The 21,511-nt window shown below is 46.0% G+C and overlaps 1 protein-coding gene across 1 annotated transcript in view; it reads left to right on the top strand.

Annotated features, from left to right (window-relative positions):
* MTFMT (mitochondrial methionyl-tRNA formyltransferase) overlaps positions 1–8,139 on the top strand; it is a 49,988-nt gene extending 41,849 nt beyond the window's left edge. Inside the window, exon 10 of the mRNA XM_029596835.1 lies at positions 7,557–8,139. Within this exon, the coding sequence (XP_029452695.1) occupies positions 7,557–7,748 (192 nt within the window). The 3' untranslated portion in view covers positions 7,749–8,139. The remainder of the gene's footprint in view (positions 1–7,556) is intronic.
* The last annotated feature ends 13,372 nt before the right edge of the window (positions 8,140–21,511 follow it).

The raw sequence follows: 21,511 nt of genomic DNA, 5'->3' as shown, positions 1-21,511 counted from the left end.
GCGAAGCTTCAAGAGAGTCTTTGCCACTAAGAGAATCGTAGGCTACGCGTACAGAAGACCCTTGCCCCAGTGATGGGTGAGGACGTCCGAGACTGGTTTGCAGTCTAACCTGTACAGGGAGCAGAAGCAAGGCACCTTCCTGTTGCAAGGGGATGTGAATAGAACTATGTCCAAAGGTGGAACATCTGATTTGCAACCCCCTGGTCCAGGGACCACTCGTGGAATCTGAAGGCATGACTCAGTCTGCTCCCATGTTCTCCGTTCCAGCCAGTTACATGAGCTGAGTACCATCCCATGGGACAGGGCCCATGACCAGATCTGGACAGCTTCTTGACACAGGAGGTACAATCCTGTGCCTCCCTGCTTGTTGACATATCACATCACTACCTGATTTTCTGTTTGGATCAGGATAACTTTGTTGGATAGCCAATCTCTGAAAGCCCATAGTGTGTACCTGATCGCCCAAAGCTCCAGGAAGTTGATTTGACAACAGTTTCCCTGTATGTACCAGGATCAGTCCAGACTGTGGGTTATGTCCCCCGTCCAGCAGATGGAGTCAGACAAGAACTTCTGAGGGCGCTGCCATATAAGACAGCCTACCAAGTGTCCCTCTTCAGTATCTTTCTGACTCCAGCAGATAGGAGCAGGGGAACAGTGGTTCCCCCAGTACACTGGTCTTAGTGTATTTTCTTTCAGTCTCTTCATTCTTTGGTTACTATTCTGATTGTTGAGAGGAATCAAGTTTAAAACAAAAAAAAAAGGTGTTAGCATTAGCTTTAGAAGGAGAGCCTAGCTCTCCACGGAACCCTTGCCAGCAGATCTTTCTGTCTATTCTCTGGTTGTTGTCTTTTTTTCTTCCTGCCTCTGACAGAGAGCCGGGATAAGTTTGTTTTTCTTTACTTTTTCAGGGCTCTCTTTTCCATTGGGCCGGGCCGCGGGGGGGGGTGCAAGTTGGAGGGCTCCAACCTCCCCCTCGCACGCTAGCCGACCCGCGGCCCCGTGACGCTCATTCCCCGGGGCCACTGCCAGCCGGGAGGTCACATTCGCGGGCGGGACATCTAGGAATCGGGTCGATGGGGTGATAGCAGTGGCCTCTCTGGTCCTGGAGCACCAGTTCACGGCACAGCGAGGATCTCAATTTTCCCGTGCTCTCCTCCCCACCCCCTCTCGGCGACATGCCGAGAGCAGCGGCATGTACCGCATGTGGGCGGCCCGGGTCCCGGCTATCCCGGGAGGGTGTTTGCACTGCCTTTCTCCCCGGCGGGGAGGGCAGTTTTCAGGGGACAACCGCTCCAGCGTCGCGCGGTCAGGACCGGGTTGAGGGACAGCGGCAGCCTCGGATCCCTCAGAGCGCGGGAACGGCGGACATTTTGTTGCAGCACACCATGGAATCCGGATCCTCGGAGGACGAACAGGAGGCACCATTGCCAGTTCTTTCTTGGTCCCTGGTCCCTGTGCAGCCCCTGGATGCGGGGCCCCTACCAGAGGACGCTTCATCTAGGGCCCCTACAGGACCACTGGCGTTTACTTCAGATTTTATATTGCTAATGCATAATGCATACCTGGCCAGGATGTCTCACCCTCCGGATCTCCCTCCCAGGCCACCACCCCCCCCCCTCCCCCACCAAGCTTTCCAGAGCGAATCCACTTCCCGGGGGAACCCCTCGGGAACCATTGGGGCTGGGGGCGCAGCTCCGGTCCTACCTGGCCGGCCCAGTGGGGACCCCCCGGGGACGTGGGGGACCAGATGCCAGACTCGGCCATGTACTATCCCCTCCTTGCGGCTCAGATGGAAGGGGATGGCCCCAGGGTCCTCCGCATTTTCCAACGTGAGGAGCTGGAGCACCTGATTCCTCATATTTTGCAGGAACTTGATATCGATCCTCTCCCAGATCCCCAGGGGCCTGAACCCCTGGTGAAGAAGGGGGACCCCCTTATTGGCCGGGCTTCGTCTGCCGGCAAAGGCTTTCTCTACCCATCCCACCTTCCTCCAGTTGTTGTCCAGGGAATGGGACTCACCTGAGGCAAACCTCAAGGTCACTAAAGCCATGGAGAAGCTATATCCGCTCCCTGAGGATTTCTTGGAGATACTCAAGGTGCCGACCATTGTTTCCGCAGTCTCGGCAGTCACCAAACGCACCACCATACCAGTTACAGGGGGCATAGCGCTGCAGGATCTTCAGGACAGAAAACTGGAGGTGTACCTCAAGAGGGTTTTCGAAGTCTCTGTGCTAGGTGTTCGGGCCGCCATCTGCAGTTCTCTAGCACAACGAGCGGGTCTCCGCTGGGTGCAACAACTCCTTACTTCTCAGGACCTGCCCCCTGAGGAGACACGTCAGGCAGACCGATTGGAGGCCATCATTGCATACGGGGCGGATGTCCTGTATGATCTCCTGAGGGTCCTAGCCAGGTCAATGGTGGCGGCAGTGTTGGCCCGGCAACTGCTTTGGCTCCGAAACTGGTCGGCAGACTCCTCCTCCAAGACTCGACTGGGATCCCTTCCCTTCAAAGGCAAGTTCCTTTTTGGTGAGGATCTGCATCAGATCATTAAGTCGCTCTGTAAAAATGCGGTCCACGGGCTGCCGGAGGACCGTCCACGTTCCACAAGATCGTTCACTTCACCCAGAAGTCGTTTTCACAACCAACGCCATTTTCAGACTACGAGGCAACAGATGCCACGAACACCCTCGTCCCGCTCGCATTCCTGGACCCGGCCATTTCATGGGCACAGACCTGCCGAGGAAGGGATGCCCCACGGGACATCCTCCAAGCCTTCTCAATGATGCCAGGCCGACCCACGTTCCGATTCCCAGAATTGGGGGCCGGATCTCCCTCTTCTATGAGGAGTGGGTCCGGATCACATCGGACCAGTGGGTCCTAGATATTCTAAAACACGGCTATGCATTGGACTTTGCTCGGGTCCCAAGAGACAGGTTTCTCTTCTCCCCCTGTGGTTCCCCCCAAAAACAGATCATTGTTCGCCAGATGCTAGACTGTCTCCTCGCGCTGGGGGCAATTGCTCCGGTGCTCCCCTCAGAAGTGGGCAGGGGCCACTATTCCATCTATTTCGTGGTACCCAAGAAGGAGGGCACTTTCTGCCCGATCCTGGATCTCAAATCTGTGAACAAGGCTCTCGAGGTTCCGCGCTTCTGGATGGAGACCCTGCACTCGGTCATTGCGGCAGTCCACCGAGGAGAGTCCCCTGCCTTTCCTGGACCTCACAGAGGCATACCTACACATACCAATCTTCAAGGCCCATCAACGATATCTATGGTTCAAGATATTGGGACAACACTTTCAGTTCCAGGCCCTCCCCTTCGGCCTGGCGACTGCCCCACGTGTCTTTACAAAGGTCATGGTAGTCGAGGCGGCTGCCCTCCGTCGGGAGGGAATTTTAGTCCACCCCTACCTGGACGACTGGCTCATTCGAGCAAAATCCTTGAGGCAAGGCTACCAGGCGGTCGACAGAGTGATACGACTACTTCAGTCACTTGGTTGGATTGTCAACTATACCAAGAGCAATCTTACTCCATCCCAGTCGTTGGACTTCTTGGGGGCACGATTCGACACGGTGGAAGGCAAAAGTCTTCCTGCGGCCGGACCAGGCCCAGACGTTACGGGCCCAAATCCTGAGTTTCTCTGGCTTCCCCTTACCAACAGCCTGGGATTATCTTCAAGTCCTAGGCTCCATGGCGTCCACTATCGATCTTGTGCCATGGGCTTTCGCGCACATGCGTCCCCTACAGAGAGCATAGCTATCCCGCTGGAAACCAGTGTCGTGAGACTTCCAGGCCATCCTCCCACTACTGCGCTCGGCAGAGGCCAGCTTTCTTGGTGGTTGGACCCTTCCCATTTGGCCCAGGGTATGCCTCTCCGGATGGGGGGCAGTATGCCAGACGAGGTCCCTGCAGGGGCAGTGGACGAAATCTCAAGCTCTGTGGCCGATCAACCACTTGGAGACCAGAGCGGTCATCTAGCACTGAAGGTTTTCCTCCCTCTCGTTCGCCATCGAGTGGTCAGGATCCCCTCTGACAACGCGACCACGGTGGCGTACATAAATCGCCAGGGGGGCACAAGAAGTCGCCACGTCTCGCTGGTGACGGACAAGCTCATGCAGTGGTTGGAACTCAATCTGGCTCGATTGGCGGCATCACATATCGCAGGAGTGGACAACATTCAAGCAGACTTCTTAAGCCGTCAACACCTAGACCCGGGAGAGTGGGAACTCTCCGAAGAGACGATGTGCCTCCTGATTCAACGTTGGGGGACTCCCCACTTAGCTCTCATGGCGACAGCTCACAATACAAAGGCCCCTCGATTCTTCAGCCGCAGACGGGAAAGGGGCGCGGAGGGCATAGATGCCCTAGTGCTACCATGGCCTCGCCAGCTTCTACTCTACGCATTCCCACCGTGGCCACTGGTGGGAAAGGTTCTATGAAGGATCGAGCATCACCAGGGCGCCGAAATTCTGGTGGCGCCGGAGTGGCCTCGACGCCCTTGGTTCGCCGATGTACTCAATCTAACGGTGGATGGACCCCTACGCCTCAGTCACCTTCCCCACTTGCTCCAACAGGGCCCAATATTTTTCGACCAGGTAAATCGCTTCTGTCTTGCGGCTTGGCTTTTGAGAGGTGCAAACTGAGGCGCCGTGGTTATCCGGAGGCGGTGATCTCGACCCTCGTCCAGGCGCGTAAGCCCTCTACCTCGGATGCCTATGTTCGGGTCTGGAAGGTCTTCGAGTCATGGTGCTCGACGCATGAGACACTGCCCGGACACGCTTCTGTATCTAGGGTCCTCTCTTTTCTACAAGCGGGCTTAGAGAAGGGTTTAGCCTATAACTCTCTACGGTTACAGGTAGCGGCTGTAGGGGCTCTGCTTCGCCGAAAGGAGAAAATTCCACTTTTTTCCCCACCCGGACGTTGTCCGATTCCTCAAGGGAGTAAAACATTTGAAACCACCACTTCAAACTCCTTGTCAACCTTGGAGACTCAACTTGGTTCTTCGGATCCTGGGCGGACCACCCTTCGAGCCGTTACATACCGCTTCGCTCAAGGATCTGACGCTCAAGAATGTGTTTCTGGTGGCCATTTGTTCAGCCTGGCGTGTCTCCGAGCTCCAGGCACTTTCCTGCAGGGAACCTTATCTGCGATTCATGGACTCGGGGGTTACCTTGCGCATGGTACCCTTGTTCCTGCCCAAGGTGGTCTCTACGTTCCATCTGAATCAGACGGTAGCGCTTCCTTCTTTTTCCGCGAGCGAACCTACGGAGTTACGCAAGCTAGATGCCAAGCATTGCCTGATGAAGTACCTGGAGATTACCAATAACTTTCGTCTTTCGGACCACCTGTTTGTACTCTGGTTGGGACCCAAGAAAGGGGTCCAAGGCTTCTAAGGCAACGATTGCCCGCTGGTTGAAGGCGGCGATTACGGCGGCTTACATTGGCGTAGGAAAAAGACCTCCGGTGGGCGTCAAAGCTCATTCTCTTCGCTCTCAAGCAACCTCCTGGTCGGAGAGCCACTCCGTTTCCACTCAGGAGATATGTAGAGCGGCCACCTGGAAGTCTTTGCATACCTTTGCACGTCACTATCGCCTGGATTTACAGTCTCCTACCTTTGGGTCTTTTGGTCACAAGATCATTCGAGCAGGGCTATCTAAGGCCCACCCTCAGTAGGGAAGCTTTGGTACATCCCACCATCTGGACTGATCCTAGTACATACAGGGAAAAGAAAATTATTCCTTACCTGCTAATTTTCGTTCCTGTAGTACCAAGGATCAGTCCAGACGCCCTCCCTCTGCTCCGTTGCAGTTTACATTGGGGTTTTCCTGCTCTATGTCCTGTCTTAGGTCTGTTCTGTGTCTGCAGTTTTCTATTGTAGTTCTCTTGGCAAGTTGCCATCGGTTCAGTTTCTAGTTCAGTTATTGACACATGCTTTTCACTTGATTCCTCACACTTTCCACTTTAGTTATGGCTTTGATAGTCTTAATTTACTGAAGAGGGACACTTGGTAGGCTGTCTTATTTGGCAGCGCCCTCAGAAGTTCTTGTCTGACTCCATCTGCTGGACAGGGGACATAACCCACCGTCTGGACTGATCCTTGATACTACAGGAAAGAAAATTAGCAGGTAAGGAATTTTCTTTTTCCTGAGCAGACCAGAGAACCCTGAGTGCTGAGCCCCTCCTCATGAGCTCCCCAGCACAGGATAGACACATCTGTGGTTAGTACACTTTAGGTAGGAGGACTTCAAAAAGAGATCCCTCGCTCCAGATTGGAAAGTACCCACCACCAGTCAATAAGTCCTGGAGGAATGAGGTGACTCGAATGCAATCCTGGAGGTTCTGCATGGGCACGTGGTACAGGGCATGCTGGGCATGCTCAATGTGCCAAGTCTCAAAGTATAGAAACTTTGACATAAGTTTTCCGTGTTGGGGCTCCATTTGATGATGTCACCCAAGTGTGAGGATTACCATCCTGCTTGTCCTTGGAGAAGTTACTGAAGCCATCATCTGTAATCTGATTTAAGAGATCTGGGAGAGTGCAGTAAGGCTGTTATTAGTTCATGACATCTTAAACATAGTGGACTTTTCTGGATTCAGTTTGTTTGTGTTGAGTCAACTATTCCAAAACAGTTTCCAGAGAGTCATTTAAATTAGTAACGGCTGCTTGTTGATCCCTATACATATAGATAAGTTGCATGTCATGGTTTTTTTTAATCTGCAAGAATTATGGGTAACTGGAATTGCAGTTCCTTTATTTCTCCTCTCCTGAAATCCATCTTTGGCTCTTTATGCTTTATCCATATCTTGGATGTATCAAGATGGTATGAAGCCACGGATTTTTTGACAATCCATGCAGCAGTTTTTCAGTTTTCTTAGATATGGAATGTTGGGGATGACAGAGTAGAAGCTGCCAAGAACTTTATATACTTGTCACCTGAGGGAAAAAAAATGGCTCAGAAAGGAAAGATTTTGTTTGACGTAGCAGCTGACTAGGAATTTTGTGGTGGGTGAGGGGGCTGTTGCTGCACCTCTTAAGCTGAGTATCACACTGTCAGAATGGGAACAGTATGAAGTAGCTGATGGTGGTGGAAATTTTGTTTTCATACATTCAGGCCAACTGCAGCATTGTCACATCTGCAAGTAACTTCCTTCTCTGGGCACTGAGGAAGCTGATTATTTTCAAGTGATTTTATTGATGTTGGGGGCACTGTTCCTTCTCAGCTGTGTGCATGAGCATGCACACAGAACATAGCATGAACAAGAAATCCCGATGATATTTGAAATTATGCTGGCTTGTAGCACATAAATTTGAACTCTGCTTATAAAATAAATTGCACAAAAGAAAATTCCTCTTCATCCAGTCAGACCAGTGGTTTATACATGCCAACCAGCAGATGGAAGCAGAGAGCAATAGGCTTGCTGATGTCACTCCTCATATATCTCTGTGCTTTGTAGTCTTTCAAAAATTAGAGCATTAGTAGGGGTGTAAGTAGTCCTCCAAGTATTTACAGATGCCATGTATTCTGTGCTTACAGATTTCTTTCTTTACATTTCTAGGATGGTTGGGTGGGTATCCGAACACTGATACTAAAGAAGAAACTTTCTGCTGCAGATTTTTACAATGGATACTTGCACCGCTGGTTCCAGCAGTCGATGCAGGCCCAGCTGGAGGACTATCGATTTCACACGCTCAGACTAGCACCAAAAGCCAAGAAGCGATCCAAGGATCCAGAGTTCGTTCGGACATGAAGTGTGATACCTGCGATGGGGGGGAGAAGATCTACCTAGTCTGTTCTCATCAGTCGCATTTGCTAGGAATTTGTTTTTAAAGGAATAAGTGGTTGGCTTTTATTGATCAGCTTTAATGGATGCAGCAGAAGGTTTATCACTAACAGTAATCCTGCCAAAGATTTTGGTTGTGATTGAGCTGTGACTTGCTGTCTTTAAACTCGGACACAGGAAAGTTGCAGGTGCTACCACTGAGCAATATAAACATCTGTTTGTACTCATAAGTACTATGAAAAAACTCTGAAATAATGGGAAAATGATATTTTTTCTGATCTGAATTTTGAAAAATGAACATTCAGATATGAAGATCAGCATCTGTTGTTGAATAAATTACATTTCCAGGGGTAAATAATATCAGGAGATGCTGGTTTTTTATTTTCTGCTTGTATCCTAATATATGTTTCCCAGTTGCTGTGAACTTAGAGGGCAATTTTGAAACTGCCCGTCTACTGCATTTTCAAAGGCAAATTCGCTGCAGAAATTTCTTGGAGATTTGATTATACACTCTCGGTGTATAACTTTCTTCACCTGAACTCTCACCACTTTTTTGGCAGGTGAAAGTACATCTTAGTGTATGATAAATACAATATGGTTTTTCTGTGTAATATTTGCTTTATAATATTCTTACACTTGCATGACTCCTTTCTCAGTCTTGCCCTCTGTCTACTGAGTGAAGTCTGTGCTGGCCTGTGAAATTTCTATATAACTAATTATTTACTCATTAGGAAACAGAGGTTAGCAGTAGCCAGACTGACACATAAGGCACTGAATACTGCTATTGATGAGGCAGCTTAAGAAAATAATTAAACATGCAAAGTAACATTTATAAATATTAATAAATTCCACCTTCTGTAGCACTTGGGCATTTGGTAAATAATTGCCCTTGCAATAATGCTAAATGCCCTTTTCTTTGGCTCTAGACATCCTATCAGTACCAGTGCTAACATGATGCTAATACCTCCTGTCACGTGATACCTTTATGCTACCCCATAACACACCAACCCACATCCAAGAATATGGATGTGGGTTGCAATCACTTTTTAAAAAAAAAAAGTGATTGCAACACGGAGCGGGCAGTTTGAAATTGTGTGATTATAGGAACGGACAGGATTACAATCTTGCATTTCTTGAGCTGAGTCGAGCGGTGGGCAAGCGGTTTTCCCCTGATGAAGAACTTCTTCGAAACTTGGCCAGGTCGGGCTACCACGCTGCCGTGAACAGAGGATCTTTCAGTGTGGATTGAGTAAAGCTAAGTATGACCGTGAGGTGTAGGACAGTGTACATGAGGTGAACAATTGAGATCTCAGTTTAATGAAGAATGAAGAGTTCCTTTTTTGAGGTGGACTGTTCCATCTGTTTGACAAAAATTCATTTTTGACTAGATTTAATTAAGTTTAAAAAAAAAAAAGATTAAAAATATTTTTTAATAAATAAAAAAATATTATTGGGGGATGGTGGTTTGTGATTAAAAAAACAGCAATAAAGCTGACCTGGATGGTAACTTTAAATTTTTATGAAACAACCGCTTTCCTCTTTAAAAAAAATATTTGTGTGAAGAAGTTGGTTGAAGAAAAGAATTTTTGTCTTGAAGAAAGAGTATGGAATAAATGTTTGGAGATTTAAGACAAGAAGAAGGGAAAAGAAATATATATACAAAAACAAAAAATATTCTTGGATGTGGGTTGGTTTGTTGGCATTGGTAGAATTACTCACATTAGTGGATCTTGGAGTTGGTACCCTATAACACACAGCAAGGGTTAAATCCTTAGCCACTTGAGAGTTTTAGGAAGCACAGCACAGGCATTTGTTGCACCTGTACACATGCCTCTCTTTTGGCAACCACTTGCTAACAAGCTGTTTTGTGGGAGTATCATGCCTCCACAGACTTGAGGTCTCACAGTTCTCAGAAAAATACTCACAGATTGCACATCCAAAACATAGATCACCCAGCGTCTCTCTCACTTGGGATACTAATCACCTACAAACACAGTGCTATTAAACTAAAGAGTTTAGTATTAAAAATTCAGAAGGTTGAACGTGAAGGATTTTAATATAACTGCATTACAACAAGCAGGGAAAAAGAAAAGGAATTTTGCAGTAATATCAACTAGTTTAGCTCTGCAGACAGTCAATTAAATACTGCATCTGTCTGTGAGCTGTGAGAATCCTGATAAAACTAACTTAAGACACTGATCACAACCATGCCTCATCGCTGCAGTTTATTAGCAATAGGCTACAGAGCTCGGACTGTCTCTGAAATTATTTGTCTGTTTCAGTTATGAGCTCTCTTCATTTGTTCATGTCAGCCCAAAGCTGTCTCTCTCTTTCTTAGCCATAAACAATTCACTCTTATGCATCTTTATTAGCAGAGTGTTGTCACCAGTTTGTTCTGACTCTGGAATTCACCCCATCAGCTCTAGCTGCTGCTGATTATGGGTCACTACATTCTTGTATTACCATCTTTTGTCCAGCTCCTTACTGGGGCAGTCAGTAATGCAAAAGTTCAATTAGGGAGAAAGCTGCTGATTCAGAAAAGTAGAGTTAAAGTTAATCAGACAAAGAACTTTACATAGACAGTCCCCAGGTGTGTGTCCTTGAGCTTATGCCTATTGGCTGGCTTATGGGTATATTAGTACTAGGTTCTGAAGGGAGCCACAAGCCATGTCACCATATCAGAGGATTGTCACTATAACACCAGGCTACTCGAGGACAAGGGAAAAAACACTATCATTGCCATCAGTAACAAACTGGCAGCATCATATAAGTAGTGTCTGTATGGCCAGGCCTGGATTATTGCATAGGTCATGTATAACCATTTCCAGTTCTGTTTTACAGAATCTGCTTTTGTTTTACCATTTTTTTTCTGTGCTGACTGTGAGCCATTTTGTCTGTAGCCCACTGTGCTGCAATCATCAGTCTCTCATTCTTAGACTTGAGTACAGCTCTCCTTAGCCATTACTGTGTCAAATCTTGATCTAGGTGGGGTTTCTGAAGTAACTTTTTGTACTTCTCACCGTATTTGTGTTTCTGCCATATCTTTCCTTGTTTGCTAGTGTGAATCTTTAAAAGGTTTTTCTCTTATTTTGTTAATTCTGTAGCTTCTTTCCCCTTGTGCATTGGTGGATTTTCAGTCATTTTTTTTTCACTGGAATGACTGTCCAAGCTTAAGAAGATGATGTTTGTTCACTTTCATACTTCAGCACTATTTGGGCATTTGGGTCTGTTGCCATTAAGTATGCCTGAAGGACTATTATGGTATGTGTGTGTGTGTTAGAGATGTGCTTCAGCCGAAACTTTTGGTTCGGCTGCCTTTATCAGCCTGCTGCAGGAAATTTAGTTTTCCTGCGGTTTGGGCCGAATTTTTTTGGCTGCCTGGAAAAAAAAAAAAAAAACCCACCCCAACCCTTCAAAAATTTTTTTTATGTGCCCTTTCTCCCCCCCCCCCCCCCCCCCAAAGAAACGATGATAAAACCACATGAAATTTCGTGGGTTTTCCTATCTGTTCATCAGGCCCCCGAAACGTAACGAAATAGGAAATAAAGACGATATTTCCTATTTCTTTGCAAACAAATGCACATTCCTAGTGTGTGTATGTTTGTATCCCTTCCGACGCAGCCCATGTGGCGAAATACGGTCCGTGTCAGGGGACCAAAAAAATATTTCTACAAGCAACTGTGAATAAATGATGGATTTGTTTCAATTATTGAGTCATCTAAGAAAAGGTTCCATGAACTTTTAAAGCGCTATACTATCGATTATTGTGGCTTATACCATTTTGTATAACGCTCATAGTCTCCACTTCTCATTAGCCTTTGCTGATCTCGTGGAGTTTATGGCTGTTCCTACCTCTGACACCTTCAGCTATTCAGAACAAGACTTCAACGCATTACTCTTGGATGCCCCTCTTTTTTTAGGATTCTTCATTAGTCCCTACTTCATCTTCTTGGTCTGAAATTATCCTGACCCAAAAACGTGCTACACGAGCAGAACTACACTCTGCCATGCTCGTTGAATACTGCCACGTCAGAAGTATCCTTCGTGGACTTCGAATTTGGAAAGAACCTTGTCTTCATGCAGAAGATTCTGAATTTGTGAAGAGATGGAATCAGATCCTTAATAAGTGTTCCTTTGACCTGATGATCCTGGTTGTTGAAACTTCTAAACGCACAGCCCTCGCTTGTCAAGAAAAAGTAAACACTCGGATGATTTAAAGCATCAACTCCCAATAGACACATTTTCGGATCAGCTGGCGGAGTTCAAGAAGAACCTTGATACGTTCTGAGCAGATCTTAAAGCCAATAAATGTAAGAAATTTCTTAGAGACGATTCAGACTATTCCAAAGGTTTTGTCTATCCAAGGATGTCTTCTACTCTCCCTTCTCGCAAGCGAGTTACTTTTGCTGGATCTTCAGACGATTCTTCTGGAGATGAATCATGTCCAGTCATTCAACACCCCTCTTCTTCTTCCTTTTCTTTCTTCTCTACTGCCCCTTCCTTCCCTGTCGTGCCCCCCCCCCCCCCCCCCCCCCCCCCACCACACACACACACACTTTTTTTTAGACCAAACACTAAACAGCAAACCTCAACAAATGCCCAGACAAGATCGTGGATACCACAACAGAGTCGTCCCTCCCCCCCACGAACATAACATATCACAAGGTCGAACCAGTCTTCCCTACCAGACCTTTGGCAGTAAGTCCTTATTCTGATGCAAGTGATGTTCCCATCTTCAACCTATCATCACGACTATTATCTCCTTTAGAAACTCAGGTCTTACGTCGAGGCCTCTCATTCGTTCCCACCTGTGGTTATAATCTTTTCACTATGCGGGTTTCACTCAAAAAATGTTTTAGGTTACTACACATTAAACTGTTCTTTGACAGTCACCCTTCGGTTCCTGATTCCTCTCTTATTCACAGGAAATCCAGGTGGATGCCTTCTAGTCTTCCTGACCCATTGATCAAAACCTTTGAACATTTGGTGTTACATCATCTCACATTTATTGATTCTGCTCCTGTTTTTTCTTTTCAGAATTTATCCCATGTAGAACGCTTAGCCACTGATGCCTTAGCATCTGACACTTCTATAATCATTAAGCCGGCTGATAAAGGTGGAGGAGTGGTTATTCGGGACCGGCCAAATTATATTACGGAGGTGAACCATCAATTATCTGATCAGACTTTCTACAAACCATTGCTTTCAGACCCTACCCCTTTTTACTATTACAAATTTCTGAGTTAGTTGATAGAGGCTTCTCCTCACACTTTTTAACTACACATGAAGCAACCTTTCTGATAGGATGTTTTTCTATCACCCCTGTTTTCTATATTCTTCCAAAAATCCACAAATCTGTGACTAACCCTCCTTATCGCCCTATAGTTTCTGGAATTAGTTCTCTCTTAGAGCCACTTTCAATCTTCGTTGATAAATTTCTTGCCCCATTTGTCCCACTCATTCCTTCATTTGTTCGTGATTCTGGTCATTTTATTGGTCTTCTCCAATCTCTTACTTTACCAGGTTCCTCACTTTTTCTGGCCACCTTGGATATTGAATCTCGATACTCTAATATCCCGCAGGGGGAAGTGATTGAAATAGTTGGGTCTACTTTGGAACAACGTGAAGCCCCCTGTCGCATATCTACGGACTTTCTGGTCGCTCTTACCAGCAATGCTCTTAAGAACAATTTTTTCTGTTTTGACAGTCAATTTTACCAGCAAATAAAGGGGACAGCCATGGGTGCTACTGGGGCCCCCGACATAGCATGCCTCTAAGTGGCCAATTTTGAAAAGACGTTTGATTACAATTCTCCTCTTTACAGTTTTCTTGTTTCATAGCTCTGATACATCGATAATGTCTTCTTGATATGGTCTGGTACCGATATTCAGTTCTATATGTTTCTAGACTTGTTAAATTCTTTTGATACCATCCTCCGTTTTCAAGCACACAAACATCCTTCCACTATTTCATTTTTAGATTTATCCATTACACTTAACTTCCATCTTTCGAAAATGTTACTTCACTTTACCAGCTATCATCCGAGAACTCTTCGTGAGAACATACCAGTGGGACAATTTTTCCATCTGAGACTACTGTGCTCTTCAAGAGACGATTTTTTTGATTCAAGCTTGATCCATGATGGCACGCTTTGAATCACGAGGCTATCCACACAGGGGCAGATTTTAAAAAACTACTTTTGTTTTGCGACCGGTGCAAACAAGAATACGCCGGATTTTAATAGATACGCTCTGATCTTTTAAAATCCGGGGTCGGCGCGTGCAAGGCTGCGCAAAATCGGCAGCCTGCGCGCGCCGAGTCGTGAAGCCTGCCTCCGTTCTCTCCACCCCCTCCAGCCCTATCTAAACCCCCCCCCACCTTTGTTTGAAAAGTTACGCCTGCCCAGGTGGGCTGCTGGCGCGCCATCACCCAACCCGGGGGCTGATCCGGAGGCCTTGGCCATGTTCCCGGAACGCCCCTGGGCCGGCACCACGCCCCCAGAATGCGCCCGAACGTTGAGCCACTCCCGACACGCCCCCCCTAGCAAAGCCCCGGGACTTATGCGAGTCCCGGGGCTTGCGTGCGCCGCCGAGCCTATTCAACATAGGCTTGGCGCGCGCAGGGGGAGCTTGGGGCAGGTTTTCGGGGGGTACGCGCGTATCTTACGCGTGTATCCCTTTGAAAATCTGCCCCATAGACTTTTGAAACATGCTTTGAAGCGTGTTCTATACAGTCATCGTGAACTTCTTCTTTTACCACAGAACCGTCCTACTTCATCTGAACTCACGTGTCCTTCCTTTTTCTCCTAGCACAGGTCGTTTGTGCATAATTATCCAACAATTTTGGCATATTCTCTCCCCACACCCTTTGTTCCAGGAACTTCCACGCTTTGCATTCACCCGTGCTCGTAACCTTAAGAGATATTTTGGTTTCTTCTGATCTCAATCCCACATATCATGCCATTTCTCCCCCGTCCGGTCATACCTCGTGTGGTTCATGTTCCGCCTGCCCATTGTCACATAACATACAGAACTTCATTCACCCTGTTTCCAAACGATCTTATCCGATCCACCATTCCTCCACTTGTAACACTACTAGGGTTGTGTATATCATCACATGTCCATGTTCACTATTATATGTAGGAAAGACTACGCAACCTTTGAAAACTCGTATTTTTTAACACATGAGCTGCATACGGAATTCCCGGGAGGAAGCTCCTCTGGTTCCACAATGGCTAGAATTCCATCATCGACCAGATCAATTTCAATTTTTTGCAATTGAGGTCCCCACCCCACGTGCATATGGAGGCAATTTCTACACGTGGCTTTTAAGACGGGAACAATGGTGGATCTTCACCCTTAACACGTCTTATTCTGCTGGATTAAATTGGGAGATTCAATGGTCTGCTTTTTTCTGATTGGTTTTAGTTCTTTTCAGATTGGCTTTAGTTTTGAATTTTTTCTTTGACAATCCCTGTTTCTTTGACACTGATGTTTTCTTGTGTGAGGCATAACTTCTTCTAGCTCCATTTTTCTCTCTATTTCCTTTTCCTTCCTTTATTCTTTCCTCCTTCCCTTGGGATTTCTCTCCCTCTTTTCCTGCCCTTCTGTTCTCTTCCTTCCCCCTTCCCCTTTTCTCTTCCCTTCTCTTCCCCTTCCCCCCCCCCTCCTCCCTCTTATCTCACGATCTGCTATCATTTATAGATTTTTCTTGTCCTCTTGTAGTCTCGAACATGATTGGCTTGGCTTCCCCAGGATAAAAAATACCGGGGGACTAGATATAACTATAAAAAATTCTTCTTCCAAAACATTTTTTTCTCCAATTTTTGTCTGATTTCTCTGGTCTTTTCCGGCCCACATTTAGCTTTAATTCTCCACAATTTATTATAGGTGTTTTTCTCCTTTGATTTTTTAATGTTATTTTTCATTCCCTTTAACTCCCTCGCATCTTCTCGCGTGATTTTGCATTCCCCTCCCCTTTAAAATGTCGGTGTGCCGGTGCAGCCGCAGCCCTGTGGAGCCACCATTGTACTGTTCTCACCCGGTCAGAATGTCTCTTCCTTAGTTATGTATCCTACAGAAGATTTGTTGTTACCTTCCTGCAGATGTTTTTATTCAGGATATCTTCGCTAGTGTCCCTTGCACCTCGGGTCTAGTTTGAAAAATAGCTTTCAGGAGATGCTGCTGAAGTCCCTTTAAACAGTTGTAAGGTATTAGTCTCCTTTACCCAAGTCTATAGTTGCCATTGTTCATCCGATTAAGATCTTTAGCACTAATTTGGTATTTTCATGCGTTTTCTTTTTCTTTTTTAGCTCATCTGAATTCCCTCCGCAGGGTTCTATAACATATTCATCACACCTAGATCACAGGCCTTACCGGTATTGTTCCTTGTTCTCTGTTATAGGTGTTGTCATTCATTTTAATCTGGGGTTTACTTAGGTTTCCCTTCCTTTTTTTTCTTTTTCTCCCCCTCCCCTTCCCTTCTGATTTATACCTGTAATACCCTAATTTATAACACTTTCCCGTCCCCGTGACTTGCTGTTGACCATATGAAGATTTTAATTTATTTCTCTGAATAACTGGCATTGTATCAATTACACTTATGTCTGTGATTACATTTATATTATTTACAATTATGTTTGTCATACAATTTTTATGTCGTCTCATCTATATGTATTATGAATGTTTTATATTTTCTTGTGTTGGTGTCCTTGTTGTTTTTATGGTTCCTCATTACAGCATTGTTTGATCTTTTTTTCATTTGTTATTAGTTTTACCTCTGGGCTTCTGTCCTGACCGATGCAGCCCATGTGGTGAAACACGGTCCGTGTCGGGGGACCAAAAAAATATTTCTACACGCAACTGTGAGTAAATGATGGATATGTTGATTTAATCTCTCTTTGTTTCAATTATTAAGTCATAAGAAAAGGTTCCATAAACTTTTATAGTGCTATACCATCTATTATTGTTGCTTATATCATTTTGTATACTGCTCATCGTCTCCACTTCTCATTAGCCTATATATATATATATATATATAATATAATCAATTTCAATAAGACCTATACCACCATCTGCTCTAGGAATGTAGAATCTCTTCATATGCTGGTTCTTATAGAGTACCTGATGGCTTTTTTGTTCTTGCACCCGATTCTACAAGATATTTATGAGGCCAGTTTATAAGTCCAAAATTGTATGAGTGCAGGAATTGCAAGCTGATTAATAGCTTGTATCTTACTCTGTTCTGTTAAGGCACTTTTCAATATCAGCTTCAGTTTCCTATGGTTCTCTAAGTATTCTATGTCCAGTTATTCCACCTTACTCTACTTCTAGATATTTATGTACACCTTTCTGTTCTAGTTTCTTTATATTGCAATCTTCAGTCAAGGATATGTTTTTGTTTTTGCTTAATTTTCCTCGAAGGAAGATCACTTTAGCACATTTGTCCAGGCCAAATTCATCCTGCTGCCTTCTGAGAAACTCACTAATCTGAGTTGTTCTGCTAAACTTACTTCTTAGTATGCCCTGTTTATTATTCTTATCATTCAGTATGCCATGTTCATTATACAGTTATCCCCGTCTTTACAGTATCCTTCGTATACTATATTTTTCATTGTTAGTCCTGTATTTTATTCTTTGTGTATACCAGCATACATTATGTCCTATTATCCCATTACCTTATAGCCCTTATGTATTAACTTCCCTGTATTTTACTAGCTATAATCCATGCACCCTTGTACATTGATTGTCCAGTTTCTTGTCCCCTTGTATATCAGTATACATTACCCCTTGACTTTCATGCTCAAGATACCTTGTATATAACAGTTACTCCTTTGTTTATATGATATTATCACTTAACTCCATGTACATAGTGTTTTTGTTCCACTTTTGCCCCTTCTTCACCCCCTTTGTTTTTTGTAATTCGTTAAGTTCTCTGTAAACCGATATGATGTACCCACAAATACCGGTATAAAAAAGCCTTTAAATAAATAAAAATAAATAAATGTACATCGCAGTAACTGTAGAGTTTCAGGTCATTTACAAATAGGTAAGATATCATCAGTAGGGACTGGTAACTGTAGGATTAAGGCTAATTTCATAACCTAAGGAGTAATTTCTATTCCTGTTCATACCCAGATTAGTCCAGATTCCTGGGTTTTGCCTCCCTTCCAGCAGATGAACAGAGAAAGTGTTACTGATACTGCCATATAACCTGGTGGGCCACCTGCAGTCCCTCAGTATTTCTCTGGCTCCAGCAGATGGTAAAGGTGCAAATCCTGCAGTCTGGGGTGGGGGGGGGGGGGGGGAGAGATTTTAGACTTGGAGGATTTCCCTCCTGTTACTGAGTTGGACGAGCAGGGGTTTGGGGACCCTTGTGTGGCTCGGTCCTTTCGCTGCCAGGGGTGGAAAACTGATGGTGCCAGTTAGCTCCCCCCCCCCCCCCCCCTTTGCAGGAGAACTCTTGGCATCCTGCAGCATTTCAGCCGCACGGGGAAGTAATCTTTTGTTGAGCTCCTTTTTTGCTTTTGTTTTGGTAAAGTTTTAAGGAAAAAAGTTTTATTTGTTTGAACTCCCCCTCTTTATTTATTTATTTTTTTTAAAGCGGCAGAGTTGTAGCAGCTGTGAAAACTGTGGAGAGGTACTCCAGCCACTTTTCCCGAGTTCTTGGGTGTCGGTGATTGTTAGCCACACGGTCAGGCATGCACAACCAATGCAGTGCGGCTTGCTGAAGATCACCGAATGGCGCATGGCAGTGCCTGCCGCTCGTGGCAATGTGTGCTCCAATTCTTGTGCACCAGCCTCTGCTCCCAATGCCTCTCTGGAAGGAATAGCAGGATGGGGCAGGCTGCGGCAGCATCTAAGAAACATAGAAATGACTGCAGAAGAAGACCAAACGGCCCATCCAGTCTGCCCAGCAAGCTATGCACATTTTTTTTTCCTCTTACTTGTTACGCTTGGCTCGTATTACCTTTTAGTTCTATTTCCCTTCCACCCCACCATTAATGTAGAAAGCAGTGTTGGAACTGCATCTAATTGAATATGTAGCTTCGTTAGGGGTAGTAACCGCCTCAAGAAGCAAGCTACACCCATGCTTTTGTTTACTCGACTATGTAATTCAGTCCTTGTTGGTTGTCTATATATAGATCCTCTTTTCTACATTGCCCCTGCCGTTGAAGCAGAGAGCTATGCTGGATATGCGTTAAAAGTGAAGTATCAGACTTTTTCCCCTGCCATTGAAGCAGAGAGCTATGCTGGATATGTGTTGAAAGTGAAGTAACAGACTTTCTCCCCTGCCGTTGAAGCAGAGAGCTATGCTGGATATGCGTTGAAAGTGAAGTATCAGACTTTCTCCCCTGCGTTGAAGCAGAGAGCTATGCTAGATATGCATTGAAAATAAAGTATCAGGCTTATTTGGTTTGGGGGTAGTAACTGCCGTAACAAGCAAGCTACACCCTGCTTTTTTGTGAATACAAATCCTTTTTTTTTCCCACATTTCCTCTTACTGTTGAAGCTTAGAGCAATGTTGGAGTCGCAGTAACCGTACGTATGTATATTGAATTAAGGGTATTATCTCCAGGTACTAGCCTTCATTCCCGCAAGCCACCCCCTCTTCATTCACGTCCTCTAGACTTGATGGATCCACAGTGTTTATCCCATGCCCACGCCCCGAATGGCGCATGGCAGTGGCTGCCGCTTGTGGCAATGTGCGCGCCAACTCTTGTGCACCAGCCTCTGCTCCCAATGCCTCTCTGGAAGGAAGAGCAGGATGGGGCAGGCTGTGGCGGCATCTAAGAAAGGGGCGTGGTGGTGGCGGATAAGAGGCAAAGAAAGCACAAAGGCACAAGGGAACCTCAGAAGGCTGTGAACATCCACCGGCTGCAGGAATGATTTCCATCTTGGCTTTGGCAGAAGACGCTTCAGAGCCTATGATTAGTTCAGAGGATTTCCCCCACCTTTGACCCCCTGGCACTTCAGAACCCCGTTGACAAGCAGAAGGCTACTTCTGATGTTGAGGGGGACCTCCTCTGGGGATGATTCTGAGGATTCCTCTGAGTTTGTGCTGCTTATGCATAAAGTGTACTTGGCCAAAAAAGCAGCAGGGTGACAGTCAACTCAGCCTGAGTAGCCCCTTGGACCATGGCCTGGGAAAAGACCTAGGGTTTCTAGGAAGGAGGTTCCTAGGCAGACTCAGAGGGTCTTTGTCATAGCAGCATGTCCATTTAGTCCGTATGAAGACTCTGAGGATCCAGAGGAAGTAGTCCCACCAGTAGCTGTCTCTCCCAATGCTGCTGCAGATACTAGCCTGGAAGTGGCGGAGCAGGATAAAGGGCTAGACCTGGTCCTGGTCACAGAAGGGGATGATCCTAAGGTGGTGTGTCTTTTCCGCAAAGAGGAATTGTGGCCCCTGATTCCCCATGTTCTAGAGAAGTTGGGGATCAAGGTTCCCCAAGAGGAATCTGATCAGGAAAGGGTGGACCCAGTCATGGATAGCTTAAGGGGTCCAGCAAAAGCCTTTCCCTTTCACAAATTAGTGAAAAAGTTAGTGGTCGGAATGGGACACTCCAGACACAGGCCTGAAAGTTGGATGGGCGATTGCTAAATTGTTGCCGGAAGACACGCTTGTGCTTTTGACATTGCAAAGGTAGATGTGTCAGTGTCTGTGGTCATTAAGAAGACCACCATACAAGAGACTGGTTCAGCTGCACTGAAGGATATGCAGGACGGAAAATTGGAAATTCATCTCAAAAAGATTTTTGGGTGTCTGTTAGGCATATGGACTGCCGTTTGCAGTAGTTTTATGCAGAGGGCTAGCCTGTGTTGGGTGCAGCAATTGCAGGCTATGAGGCCGCTGTCTGCATCTGAGACTAAACAGGCAGACCATCTGGAGGCAGAAGTGGCTTATGTGGCTGATGCTTTGTATGACCTTATCAGACCTTCTTCGAGAATTATGATGTCAGCAGTCTTAGCCAGGCATCTCCTTTGGTTAAGAAACTGGTTGACAGATGTCTGGTCCAAGTCCCATTTGAAAGCATTGCCTTTTAAGGGAAAGCTCCAATTTGAGAGGACTTGGAAGAGCTAGTGAAACATCTTGGTGAGACCAAGGGGCCAGCGGATAAGCCAAAAGGAGGTAAGGCTTCCTTCTTAAGGTGTTCCAATTCTGGCCAAATAGGAGATTTTGACAAAGGCTTCCAGTGGGAGCCCAGAGACAAGGGGCCGGAAGACATCAATCCTGGGGCCGGTCCTATCAAGGGGAAAGAAAGCCAAATCAGGATGGCTTTAGCCAGGGATCTGGTGGAGCTAAGCCCTTGCAATGAAGTGAGGCTGGTCCACTCCTCTAATCCTCCTATCGGAGGATGTCTGACTGTTTTACAAGGAATGGGCCAAAATCACTATGGACCAGTGATCCTAAGCATAATATGGTTATGTGTTAGAATTTGCTAGGCCGATGCGAGACTTGTTCATGGTTTCTCCCCTTGCACCCCATTTGCCAAGAGGATGGTGGTTCAAGAGAACTGGTTGACATGTCTGGTCCAAGTCCCATTTGGAAGCATCACCTTTTAAGGGCAAGCTCCAATTTGAGAGGACTTGGAAGAGCCAGTGAAACATCTTGGTGAGACCAAGGGGCATAGATTGCCAGCAGATAAGCCAAAAGGAGGTAAGGATTCCTCCTTAAGGTGCAGGGGCTGGGGGCCATTGTTCCTGTGCCTATGGGGGATCAGAGAACAGGAA

This window comes from Rhinatrema bivittatum, chromosome 3 (genome assembly GCF_901001135.1).
Source record: "Rhinatrema bivittatum chromosome 3, aRhiBiv1.1, whole genome shotgun sequence".
Taxonomy (NCBI): domain Eukaryota; kingdom Metazoa; phylum Chordata; class Amphibia; order Gymnophiona; family Rhinatrematidae; genus Rhinatrema; species Rhinatrema bivittatum.
This window is presented reverse-complemented; position numbering and strand designations above follow the sequence as displayed.